Source organism: Phacochoerus africanus, chromosome 14 (assembly GCF_016906955.1).
Source record: "Phacochoerus africanus isolate WHEZ1 chromosome 14, ROS_Pafr_v1, whole genome shotgun sequence".
In the NCBI taxonomy this organism is placed as follows: Eukaryota; Metazoa; Chordata; class Mammalia; order Artiodactyla; family Suidae; genus Phacochoerus; species Phacochoerus africanus.
In genome coordinates, this window is record NC_062557.1 from 45,478,560 (window position 1) to 45,490,587 (window position 12,028).

The window sequence follows — 12,028 nt, forward strand, 5'->3', positions numbered from 1 at the left end:
GGAAGCCATCAAGGAAGAAGTACAGTAAGATGTTTAGATGACCTGTTTGTGCACTTATTTTGCTAGATAAGGGTTAAATTTCAGGATTCTCCAGTTTGGAAGTTTTTTTCCCCCAAATAAGAAGAATGTCTTCAATGCAAAGAACATGTCTAGTCTCAAGAAAACAGAATTACATTTGAAGCTGAATACATTTTCCTTTTTTTAAAAAATATACATAGATAAATATAAAAAAGTAAAAAAGACTGGAAGGCAATATTACATAATGAAAGATAACTGTGCTCATCTCTCTTGGTGTTGATTAAATTTCACTTGCTGTCTTCTAAAGTGGTCTAAATTTTCTACAGTGAATATGAACTATTTTTGTAATAAGAGAAAAACCCAAGACAGAAGACTATGCCAATAATGATGAAATAACAGGATGAATCTATTGGTACAAATACTCACATAAATGCATTTGTAGCTGATTAGGGACTAATTTGGAGGAGAACCAGATTGTTCTTTCTGCTTAGAATATTATTAAATTTTGTTTACATGTCCTAAAACAGCACCATTTGAGGAAGGGGTATGGAAAAGGTAGTTATTGAGGGGGTGGCACCAGAGACACAGGGAAATATGTTTGAAATTAAACAGATGCTGACTGAATTTGATATTCAGTATATTTATGTGCGACTGGGTCACTTTGCTGTTCAGTAGAAAACTGACAAAACACTGTAAGCCAAATATAATAGAAAAAAAATCATTAAAAAAAAGAATTTGATATTCATCATATCTTCATCCTTTTAGGTATTAAGATCCAAGCTCAATGTGAAAGCAACTTCCAAGTTTACAGCTTTGGTCACTTTCTAATGAGTTATTTTTGGCCACAGGCACTTGCTCTTCATAAAAATCAGTCATGTTACATGGAGACAGTTGGGGGCAGGGTCCATTTGAATGAGTGACTCATAAGTTTTCTATGGACAACACCAAAATTCTTTCCAAGGATACAAGAGCAGGGAATACTTGAGCCCTCACAGAACTGTACACAAAAGACAACAAAACCAGGTGCTATGCAAATGGAAAGGTCAACAACAGTTTTGCCGTATGATCTACATCCAGAAATGGCAACATACACTCGTCAAGTTAAAGTAATGGAAAAGAAGCTCCCCTCCCAGCTCACAGCTTTTCATGAGTAATTTCATAGCTACACACCACCATGAATCACTGGACAAGAACACATACTCCAAAGTGTCAACAAGTTAATTCAGGGCACAAGCCTTCTGTGGCATGAAGTCTGACCGCTTGGTGAAATAAACTCATATTCAGGATGAGATGATCCAGTTTAGTCAGTTCCTGTGCATTTATTCCTCTTCTCTCCTGTTTCCCAGCTTCTAATCATTTCACAGTTCACAAAATGTCCTTACCAGAGAAAAGAAGTGAAATTCAAGCCAATCAATTTAATTCCTTGTTAGCATTTTTGGTCAAAGCATGTGGGAACTGGAAGCAAAAATAAAGTTTTGGTGTTCCCACTGATTTTAGTTATTCTTATTGTCCTTGTTCCCACTACCACCATGTACAGATGAAAACTGGAAGTCCTTAACATTTGCGAGGTAAATAAGTCTGAGAATTTTAGAGGCTTTCCTAATCCATCTGGGAGAGGTCTCCTTGGGCTAATTACAAGTCACTGAATATTCAGGCACCATGAAGAACAGTTTTAAGTCACTAAAGATTTGGTAATGAAAAAGTAATTGAGGGAGTTCTCTGATGGCCTGGCAGGTTGAGGTGCTTGTGGTCTCACCATTGTGGCTCTGATTGCTGATGTGTGGCGTAGGTTCAATCCCTGGCCCAGGAACTTCCACGTACTGTGTGGCACAAAAGAAAAAAAAAAAAAAGCCACAAAAAACCCCACCCCAAAACCAAGAATCTGAAATAAACATTGAAACTCTCATTAAAAAAAAAAAAGGTAACTGAGGGACTCAAAATGTACATACAAGGTTCCAAATGTCTTAAAAGTCCAGTAGTCTCTGTTCCAAGTACTTCTACTCTGCTCTGCTCAGACACGTCCAATCTTAGACACATTTGGCAGATATGAAAGCACGACCTCAAAGGATCATTCTATTGGGATACACTGCATAAAACTACTGGAGACTGGTCTGTTTTGTGCCTTTGACTATTATCAAGATCAGATGATCTGTTGCGGGGGGGGGGGGGGGGAAGCCTTGATCTGTCTGTAACATTCTCCAATTTCTTTGGTGTGAATTTTCCCACTATGGTCACCTGATATCACTGAGGAATTGGGAAAGATGAGTAGAAGTACACTATTATACAACATCTCCACCATACAACAGATGTAAATAACCTTAAGAGTGCAAGTAATAATAAAATATAGTAAAATAATTAGGATGTGATGAAGTTTTGAGTATTACTTTTGTTTTTAATGAAAATTACACTTCATTTAAATATAATAAAACCTGACAATTGCCCCCCATGAGTTTTACGAACTAGCTTCAGCACACCCCTTTAAAGTAGTCCTAGGAGGAGTTCTCTTGTGGTGCAGGGGGCTAAGGATCCAGTGTTGTCACTGCAGTGGCCTGGGTGGCTGCTGTGGCAAAGGTTTAATCCCTGGCCCAGGAATTTACACATGCTGCAGGTGTGGCCAAATAAATTTTAAAAAATAAATAAAGTGGCCCTAGACTTACCAAGAACACGTGCTCAAATATCTGTGTAGGGCTATCCATCTGACCAAGGATCACTATCATCTCATTATCAATAAATTCCTTGAATTCTCGCAAGTTGCACACCATCTGCATTTCCAACTCAGTTCGTATCTGAAACAAAGATGACATATTGTACTAGTCTCTGCAAAGTCCCTCTGTACTTTCAACTGCTCACCATTTCTAGATCCACACTTATTGTTATTCTATTTCTAGCCTCGAGTCTATTATATTTCTAGACTCAAGGTCACTTACCTCTTTGGATGTGATGTTCTCCAAATCCTTCTGCATCATAATCTCCCTTAATTTGGTTTTAATTAGCCTTTCTGTTCGCTCACGTTCAGTTGGTCTGGTAAGAGAGAAATGATGATTTTTCTTAGGCAGGAATTTGACCAAGTTAATGAATATACATTTGAATACGTTTCCAAATTGGCAGGCCTTCCCTTTGTTACCCTCAAATTTATATTTTGGAGGCATGGAAAAAAGAATACTATATTTTAAAAAGTTCCTTTGCAGAATATATAGAATGTAAACATATAGAAATTATTAAAGAAATTGTACATGTTTAAAAGCCCATAAATATATTCACGTATATAGATCCAAGGAGTAAAGACGAATAGGCCATACAGAGAGTAATGCTTTAATGGAGGACCATTTCTCATCAAGCACCCCTAGTGCTACTTGCTGAGCAAGAACACCAAGCTGGGGAGACCAGTGGTGTGACCTACTATTGAACTGGGTCTTCTGTAGCTTAAAAATACTACCCTGTGCTGGCCATTTGTTATTGCAGTTCTAGAAAATGAGAGAGAGGGAAGAGTGATTTCTGCCTTCCTCAATGAAGCAAATTCTCTTCCAAAATGGGTTCCAAGGATTAACTACCCAGAGTACTCTATCCAAAATGTTTTCTTTTTCACAAAAGATCTCACAACATCTCTGAAATTATTATCTTCAATTTACAGATAAAGGAAATAAACAGCTGAAAGGTTAAATGTCAGGCCAACCATCACGAACACTGGCAAGAAAACCAGAACTCTCGGCTCAGCCTAACAGTCTACCTGCTTGATTATGTTGCTTCCCTAAGTCTTCTGACTCTCTTAAAAATAAAAATTACTCCTGGAACTTTATTATGAAGTCAAAGTAGGAAGATTATTCCCCAATTACTAGAAAGGTACCAGTTCAACATAACTAGATGCTTCTCTCTAAAAGCATTATTTCATATTACACAGAACATGAGTGAGGCTAACAGAGAGCACTTTCTGTCTCATCTTTCCCTCCCACCTACTGAAGAAAGGTATCTGCTCTGTACTTCCTTATTTGGAGATGGAAATGGACTAAGCCTTCAGGCATCCTGCCTGCCCTTGCTGCCTAAGGCCTTATCACTGGCTGCAAAAATAGCTTCAGTGTAATCTCCAAAGAAGGATGCTCTGACCCCACAACCTTGGCGCTCTGCACCACTTGGGCGCAAGTTTCTAATGAACCCTGCAGAGCATTGCGAACACCTGTGCCATTTCCCTGTCAATCAGCCAAGGTATCCCTGCCTTGACTGGGATTATAATTCTTAACCACGCTCCCCACCATTTTTCCAAGACATGGCTATGGTAGAAAATTATACATTTCAATCTACTATTAAAAATAAATATTAGCTAAGAACAAATTTTTTAATTTATTTTTATTTATTTATTTTATTTTATTTTTTGTCTTTTTGCCATTTCTTGGGCCGCTCCCAAGGCATATGGAGGTTCCCAGGCTAGGGGTCAAATTGGAGCTGTAGCCACTGGCCTACGCCAGAGCCACAGCAACGAGGGATCCGAGCCGCGTCTGCAACCTACACCACAGCTCACGGCAACGCCGGATCGTTAACCCACTGAGCAAGGGCAGGGACTGAACCCGCAACCTCATGGTTCCTAGTCGGATTCGTTAACCACTGTGCCACGATGGGAACTCCCTTTTTATTTTATTTTCATTTATATTTATTTATTTATTTATATTTTTTATTTATTTTATTTATTTTTATTTTTTTTAGAACAAATTTTAGCACCTGTATGTATGGGTTCAATTCCCTAGTTCAGCAGTCTTTCTCCCAATCCTTCATGGTTGTTGGGGCAGGGTGGTTTGAGAGCAGGCACACCTTGGTTTTAAGCCCAGCTGTGCTACCTACTAGTGGCAAGTGACTGTAAACAAATTCCTTCTCTTCTCTGAGCCTGTTTCCTTTTCTATAAAATGAGAACAGTAATACTATCTGCCTCATGAGGTTTTTATGAGAATTAAGTGAGACACCATCTATGAACTGCCTGGCACAACGTCTGACACACATTGGAGGCAACATACACCTATGTTTCTGTCTCTATCTTCTTCGTATTTCAAAATATAAACTATTCACAGGAGAGCATGTAACTCCGTTTCGGCATACATTGTCCCTATATCCTCAGCATTCTTTTTCCAGCTTTTCTAGTCAACTTAGGGAAGAAGAGGGAGTGGAAAAGGCATTACAACACAAACATACTTTCTACCTCAGTTTCACTAGAGAGAAAAATCTGGAAAATACATAAATACACAGAGAAAATAAAAATTAATGAAAATCCTTCTATCATTACTAATATTCTGACCTACAGCCTTTAGTCTTTTTCTATAAACCGACAGACATTTGTTTATTATACATTATCTTAAAATTGTGGTTATTTTGTACACACTAAGAATTAATATTTTATGAGCCTTTACCATGTGCCAGGGCCTACCTTTTATATTACCATTATTATTATTTGCTCAGGGATAGAGGGAGATTATGGGCAATTTCATTTTCTTTCTTCTTTGTGCTGTAATTTCCAAATTCTCTCTAATGAAATCAGGAAAAATGAAAAGAAGTATTTTCTCTCTTCTATAAGTCTGACTCAGAATGTCTGTTTTGGGGAGTTCCCATCATGGCGCAGCAGAAATGAATCCGACTAGGAACCATGAGGTTTTGGGTTTGATCCCTGGCGTTGCTCAGTGGGTTAATGATCTAGCGTTACCATGAGCTGTGGTGTAGGTTGCAGACGAGGCTTGGATCTGGTGTGGCTGTGGCTGTGGCGTAGGCCAGCAGCTGTATCTCTGATTAGATCCCTAGCCTGGGAACCTCCATATGCTGCAGGGGGAGCTCTAAAAAAAAAAAAAAAAAAAGAGAGAGAGACAGAATATACATTTTTGAACCAAGTGAAACACCCATTCCTCTGATACCCATCAGCCAGACAAAAAGTATGAAGTCAGTGAAGTCAATAATATCGTCCAAGATTCTGAAATACTAATCCGTATTTTTTCAGTTACTGTGGAATCTTGAAAGGACTAGAGCTACCAGTACTAACTGGTTCTAGTATCAATAATACCTTATTGAAAAGAGCTTCTACTGTTTCTTTGTTCCACTCAGGCAAGTCTTGGAAACTTCACCTTTTCTAATAAAAAGCATTTATTATCTAAATTAAGCCTTTTTAAAAATCATCAACTGTGTGGTATCACTTTAGGAATCTAAAGGTGAAGGTTTGTAACATCATTTAGTAAGTAGCTACTCTATACCTTGTTTTTTTTTTTTCCTGCTTTTTTTTTGAGGGCCGCACCTGCGGCATATGGGGGTTCCCAGGCTAGGGGTCGAATGGGAGCTGTAGCCACCAACCTACACCACAGACACAGCAATGCAGGATGCGACCTACGTCTGCGACCTACACCACAGCTCACAGCAATGCCGGATCGTTAACTCACTGAGAGAGGCCAGGGATGGAACCTGCAACTTCATGGTTCCTAGTCAGATTCATTTCTGCTACACCACGAAAGGAACTCCTCAACCTAGGCATTCTTTTAAAATGACTGGAAACATCTTGTTTTCTTAAGTATTAGAAACATCCCTCTAAAAGCTCTATGTCATCAAATGAGTGGAATCTGGATTTCCTGTCGTGGCTCAGTGGAAACGAATCTCACTAGCATCCATGAGGACGCAGGTTCTATCCCTGGCCTTGCTCATTGGGTTAATGATCCAGCATTGCTGTGAGCTGTGGTGTAGGTCACAGACACAGCTTGGAGCTGGCATTGCTGTGGCTGTGGGGCAGGCTGGTGGCTACACCTCCGATTCGACCCCTAACCTGGGAATCTCCGCATGCTGCGGGTGAGGCCCTTTAAAAAAAAAAAAGACAAATGAGTGGAATCTGCATTACTGGGATTCTATGGTATTGCTGTTCTTAACTATGGAGATGCCACTGTGCCCAGGAGTGAAACTCTTCAGGCTTCTGCACACAACATAAAGAACAGGGTTTTTTGTATGGCAGATGTAGTGCAGACAATGACTAATATACCTGGGTAAAGATTAGAAAGGAACATGAGGCTTGTTACCCTGAGAACACAACAGAGAGGGCTTCCGTGATCCTCAGTAAGTGACTTACATGTCTGTGAAGAGAGCTGGAGAGTCAGGCCGGTGGGACTGCACATCCTGCATAGCATTCCATTCGTTGACTGAGGACTGATCTGAGTTGATATGGCTCTCGTAATAACTCACCCAGGTGAGAAACAGGCTGCCAGGGTAGTAGTTATGCATTCTGGCCACTTCACAAGCCTTGTGTAAACTCTGTAGTGCAGACCTGAAAGATATACTGGGAAATGAGCACTGCAGAAATGTGGTGATATCAAAAGGCCAATAATCCATGTGTACCCCAAACTCCTACAATTTTTAAATTCTATTGAATTTGGAGAATCTGCTCCTTGGAATTCAAGAGTCTCTGATTATATTATCTATTCATTGTAATCAAATGGACACTTCTTGCTGAAAGATATGATGCATTATTAAGATGGGGGGTAGAGGGGAGCAGGAGAACTGATGGCCTACCAGTGAAAAACAGGTCTGGGAACCTATGGAGCTGACAATCCTACAGTTGGAAGCGCTCTGTGGCTAGCATTACTAGCGAACTAAAGATCTACTTCGTTTACTACATAAAGATTTGTTTCTCTTGGCACAGAATCACATTAGCACATATGTTCCCTATGATTCTCAGAGGTTCCACAAAGATCATGAAGATAGATCACTGAAGTCTTGAAGACAAGTCCTTTAATGTCCAAAATGTACTGATCTAATGACATCTGTCATTTTTGCTGCCTTAGTCTCCCAGTTTCTTTACACCATTTATTCATACACTTGAGCTACTATCTAAGAGCTCTGGTTATATCCTGACTAATTAAATCTCTGACTCTGAACTCAGGAACTTGAGAAGGGTAAACAAAACTGAAAAGTACCTTTTTGGTTATACATTTGGGAAAAGCTAAAGCCAGAAATGCTAGGAAGTTAGTTACACAAGAGCAGGCATCTTTCTATGTTTCTGTTTACAGATATATCTCAAGTGCCTAAAAGAATGCCTTCTAGTTCAAAACTGGAGCACAGTTAAAATTTGTTGAATGAGATGTCCTATTAGCTATAAACTAATGTCTCTCTCCTAAGGGAAAAGGACTGTATGAGAGGATTCTGTGGTCAATCTATTTACATCTTCTTCTTAAAAATGACTTTTTGTTTTTTTCTTTGAGTGAGTGATCACGCTCATTTCAGAAAATTTAGGGACCTTATGTAAAAGGCAGAAACATCCTGTAATCCAATCACCTAGAAATAACCACTGTTAAGGTTTTAGTATAGGTCCTTCCAGTCTGCTTGTTTATGCACAGATCTAAGATAAAGACATGACCATATTCTGTCTACCATTTAACTTGTTCTTTTGCTTTATACCTTGTCATCCACATCTTTCCATGTCAATAAATATTGAATGAAGTAATTTTTAATGGCTGCATAATATTAAGAAACATGGATATACTGTAATTTAACTGTACAGACATTTAAATTACTTTTTATTTTTTGCTATTATTAGAATACTGACATATATTCTTATAGTTAAAGATTTGCATATACCCTTGATTATTACCTTGGGACAAATTCTTAGAGAATTACTAGGTCAAAGGGCATACAAATGATAAGCCATATTGGCAAATCATTCTCCAGAAAGGTTGTTCCAGTTTATTTTCCTACCAATAAATATATGACAATGCTGTTCTGTGAGTCCTTGTCAACCCCATATAATGTAAATTTAAAAATAAATTCACTACCAAGTGGATGAGAAAAACATGCCAGTCCATTTTCATTAGGGGAACAGATTTTCCCTTTACAAACAAAGTTGCAGAATCTTTTAAAATGCTTCTTTTTACTCAAAGTAAGGCAATTTCTTAGAGAATTCTTGGTGAATTTAAGTTTGGCTATGCAGATTCAAAGGTAAGGGCCAGCTTAGTGCAATGTGTAGGATATTCAATGCATGTTTTTCTTCATCCAGGAATCACATGCTTCAAAAGCATATGCCACAAGTGTCTGGTGCAAGTGCCCTAAAACACACTCAATGCAAAGCCACGTCGTACTTCAGCTTCATACAGGAGAGGGAGCCTGCTGTAAGTGGCTTCCTGTGAAGGAAACACCTGGTCTAAATGCCACTTCGATCCATACATCACCATCTTTTTTTCCCTGTGACTTTCAGTTCACTACTCCCCATGTGGCACACCAAAAAAAAAAAAAAAAAAAAAAAAGAAAGAAAAAAAAAGAAAAAAAAAAAGAAAATCAAAGCTTGAATCACTTAAATCCTCGCTATCTTAAGAATTGACAATTTTGCATTCCTCTCCAAAATATAACTGAGAACACTGCATTTATAGGACTTAAGCTGTGGTTTTACTTGGTTCGTTTTTAAACTGAACATCAGTTAAAAGGGGTCATAAATTTTCTAGGAGAAATACATCTGTGAAATATGCCCTAAATCTAAAAATCTGGTTTAAACACATGAGCTGAAACTGTGTCCTACCTCAATCACTGTATGAAGTGGTAAGACTGTTAATTGTTCAGTCGACTCTGTTTTAGGACCCCCACACACTGGAAGCCTATCAATCCTGTTACTCAGGGGCAAATATCTCCCTAGAGTATTTTTCAAGCTCCTTTATTTCTTGTTTGGTTTGCCTTCTGCCCATTCTGCTGCTTATGGGGACTTCTACTACAGAAGAGGCAACTGAATGAGGAACTGAAATTCAAATCCCTGACTGGGGGAATGCCTCCGAATCTAGAGTCACATCATTCCTGCTTATACTGGATTATTTTTCTAGATAATCTAGAACAAGAGAATAAGAGTCTTTTCTGTCTAAGCATAAGAGCTACTCTCAGGCTGTTATGTAAACTCTCCAAAACTTCAGTTTTCTCATCCTTAATAGGACCCTAATAATACTATTTTGGGGAGCTGGTGTGATGATTAGATGTAATCCATGTAAAGCACCAGGCTCAGTTTCTGACACATATAGTAACACCAATGTGTCAGTGCACCAGCTGATGGTTATTAACAACTACAGTGTTTTTTCTAGGCTTGATTTGCATTACATAAATAGTCTTGCAAACAGTTGCCAGCAATTTAAATGGAAACTTACAGATATATAAAGCAACTCCATCAACGCTATTCCTGATTACCTGAAGAAATTGAAAGCTAACACATAGTCTTGTGATGTTTCAGACTTGGCTCTAGACTGCTACTAACTAACTCAATCAGTGTGTCCCTATAACGCTCAGTTCCAACTGGCTATCTGATCCATTAAATATCTTTCGGAGTCTAAGAACACCTCTGAATTTCACTTGTTCACCAATGCCCAAGGCCTTCCACTGTGAAAATCTGCAAACTGAATTTCTAGGTTATCTTTAACTATGGCCACACAAACAGATCATATAGAATTTTCCATTTCAAATACTACTTCTCACAAAATATTATTCCAGTACCATGTTAAAAAAGTTTCATAGAGATAGTAAAAGTCCTCTTACCACATTGCCTGCACAGATACTGGTTTGAATATGTGAACTCTGTTATCTGTTGATACGCTGAACCCACTAAGGAGAAGAGAATGAGACAAATATCCAGATATAAGAGTAGGTTATTTCAGTTGTTGAGCTTTCAACATTGTTTCCCAGGCTGGCAACTGCTGGCTCAGTAGAAGGTACCATCAGGCACTTTGTGTAGGAGTTAACCAGAGCACAGAACCTGACTGAAAAGCTTCAACAAAATGTCTGACTTTTATCTACCAAGTGCAATGAATGGACTCCCACACTGGAGTCAGGGAATCACACACAGTTTCCCAATTGTAGCTATGGACAAAATGTTCTGCTGTGTATTTCTACTTGGAAGTCTTGTGGGTTCTTAGCAAAACTGACTCTGGTTTTATAAACTAGAGCAAATATCTTGGTCTCTTGGGGACACATTCTAGAAACACCAGGAGGTGGGGGTGGAGGGTCACTGGGAAGGAACTGGCACAGGAATGGGTTTATACTGTAGGCTGACAGCTGGCAGAAGCAGCAAGAGGTTATTTGAAACAGAACATATCATCCTCTGGGAGAGCGTTGCAACAGTCTCACATGCTCAGATGAAAGAGCGAGCCAATGAACTAGTTCTTCTCTGGATTCTTACCACAGTTGGCCTAGAAGGACAGAAGTGAGAGGCTCTGGCAAGTTATCCTTTTACTCTACTTTACAAAACAGGAGTTTAAAAGGACTCACTGAGCTGCTGACATGACAGTTCAGTTGGGCACAATGGGCCTCCCATTCAGCTAAATGAATGGGCACTAAGATGGAACCCCACCCCTTGGCTTTCTGTAGAAGAATAAAAAGGGAAAGCTCTTACCCATCACCGTCCAAGTGAATTAGGGTGTCACTCCAGAGAGGCAGGACTAAGCCCATGGTACAAGTGCTACTGCAAGATAAGAAGTAGTCCATAGTTACTTTCTGTTATTCTAGGAGCAGTTCTTTGTTTATTAACTCTTTCACCACAAAATATAAGTCCCTAAGCTCTGAATTCTGGCATAAGTGTTAGAGTGGAGAAACTGTTATCATATTACTATTTATCCAACATATGTGCCCAGGAGCTGTTTTAAACAGGTGTTAGTTAGGTCCGTATATAGTTAACAAAGAAAACTTGTTGACTGAGCTTCCTGAATTACGGTAGTGGAAATGGCCACTGTCAAAAAAAAAAAAAAAAAAAAAAAGACAAAAAACCCAGGTAATTGCTGATTTGCAATTGGCAGGTCTCAGCCCAAGGTCACAGCACCCAATTCAATTCCAAGAATCATTTCTAATGCCAAGAACTACTGCTGGTTACTGAAGACCTCTGAATATGTGATTTGCTTGATTCTAATTCTGAGGTTTACATAGATTTCTTGAATACCAGAACACACTCAATAGTCTAAAAGGGAAAAGTAATTGTTAATGGCTTGTAAACAAGTTGAGAGAGACAAAACAGACATATTACAGCTTAAATAAATAAAAAAGTGCTTGG

The 12,028-nt window shown here is 38.9% G+C and overlaps 1 protein-coding gene across 11 annotated transcripts in view; it reads right to left on the minus strand.

The window, feature by feature from the left end:
- SSH2 (slingshot protein phosphatase 2) overlaps positions 1–12,028 on the minus strand; it is a 270,234-nt gene that overhangs the window by 37,984 nt on the left and 220,222 nt on the right. For 6 of the 11 annotated variants that reach the window (XM_047756768.1, XM_047756761.1, XM_047756766.1 and 3 more), the window contains 5 exons: positions 11,378–11,446; positions 10,525–10,590; positions 7,094–7,288; positions 2,946–3,039; positions 2,676–2,804 (listed from right to left, as the gene is read on the minus strand). In XM_047756768.1, the coding sequence (XP_047612724.1) occupies positions 2,676–2,804; positions 2,946–3,039; positions 7,094–7,288; positions 10,525–10,590; positions 11,378–11,446 (553 nt within the window). The remainder of the gene's footprint in view (positions 1–2,675; positions 2,805–2,945; positions 3,040–7,093; positions 7,289–10,524; positions 10,591–11,377; positions 11,447–12,028) is intronic. The other 5 variants (XM_047756762.1, XM_047756770.1, XM_047756764.1 and 2 more) reach the window with 3 other exon arrangements.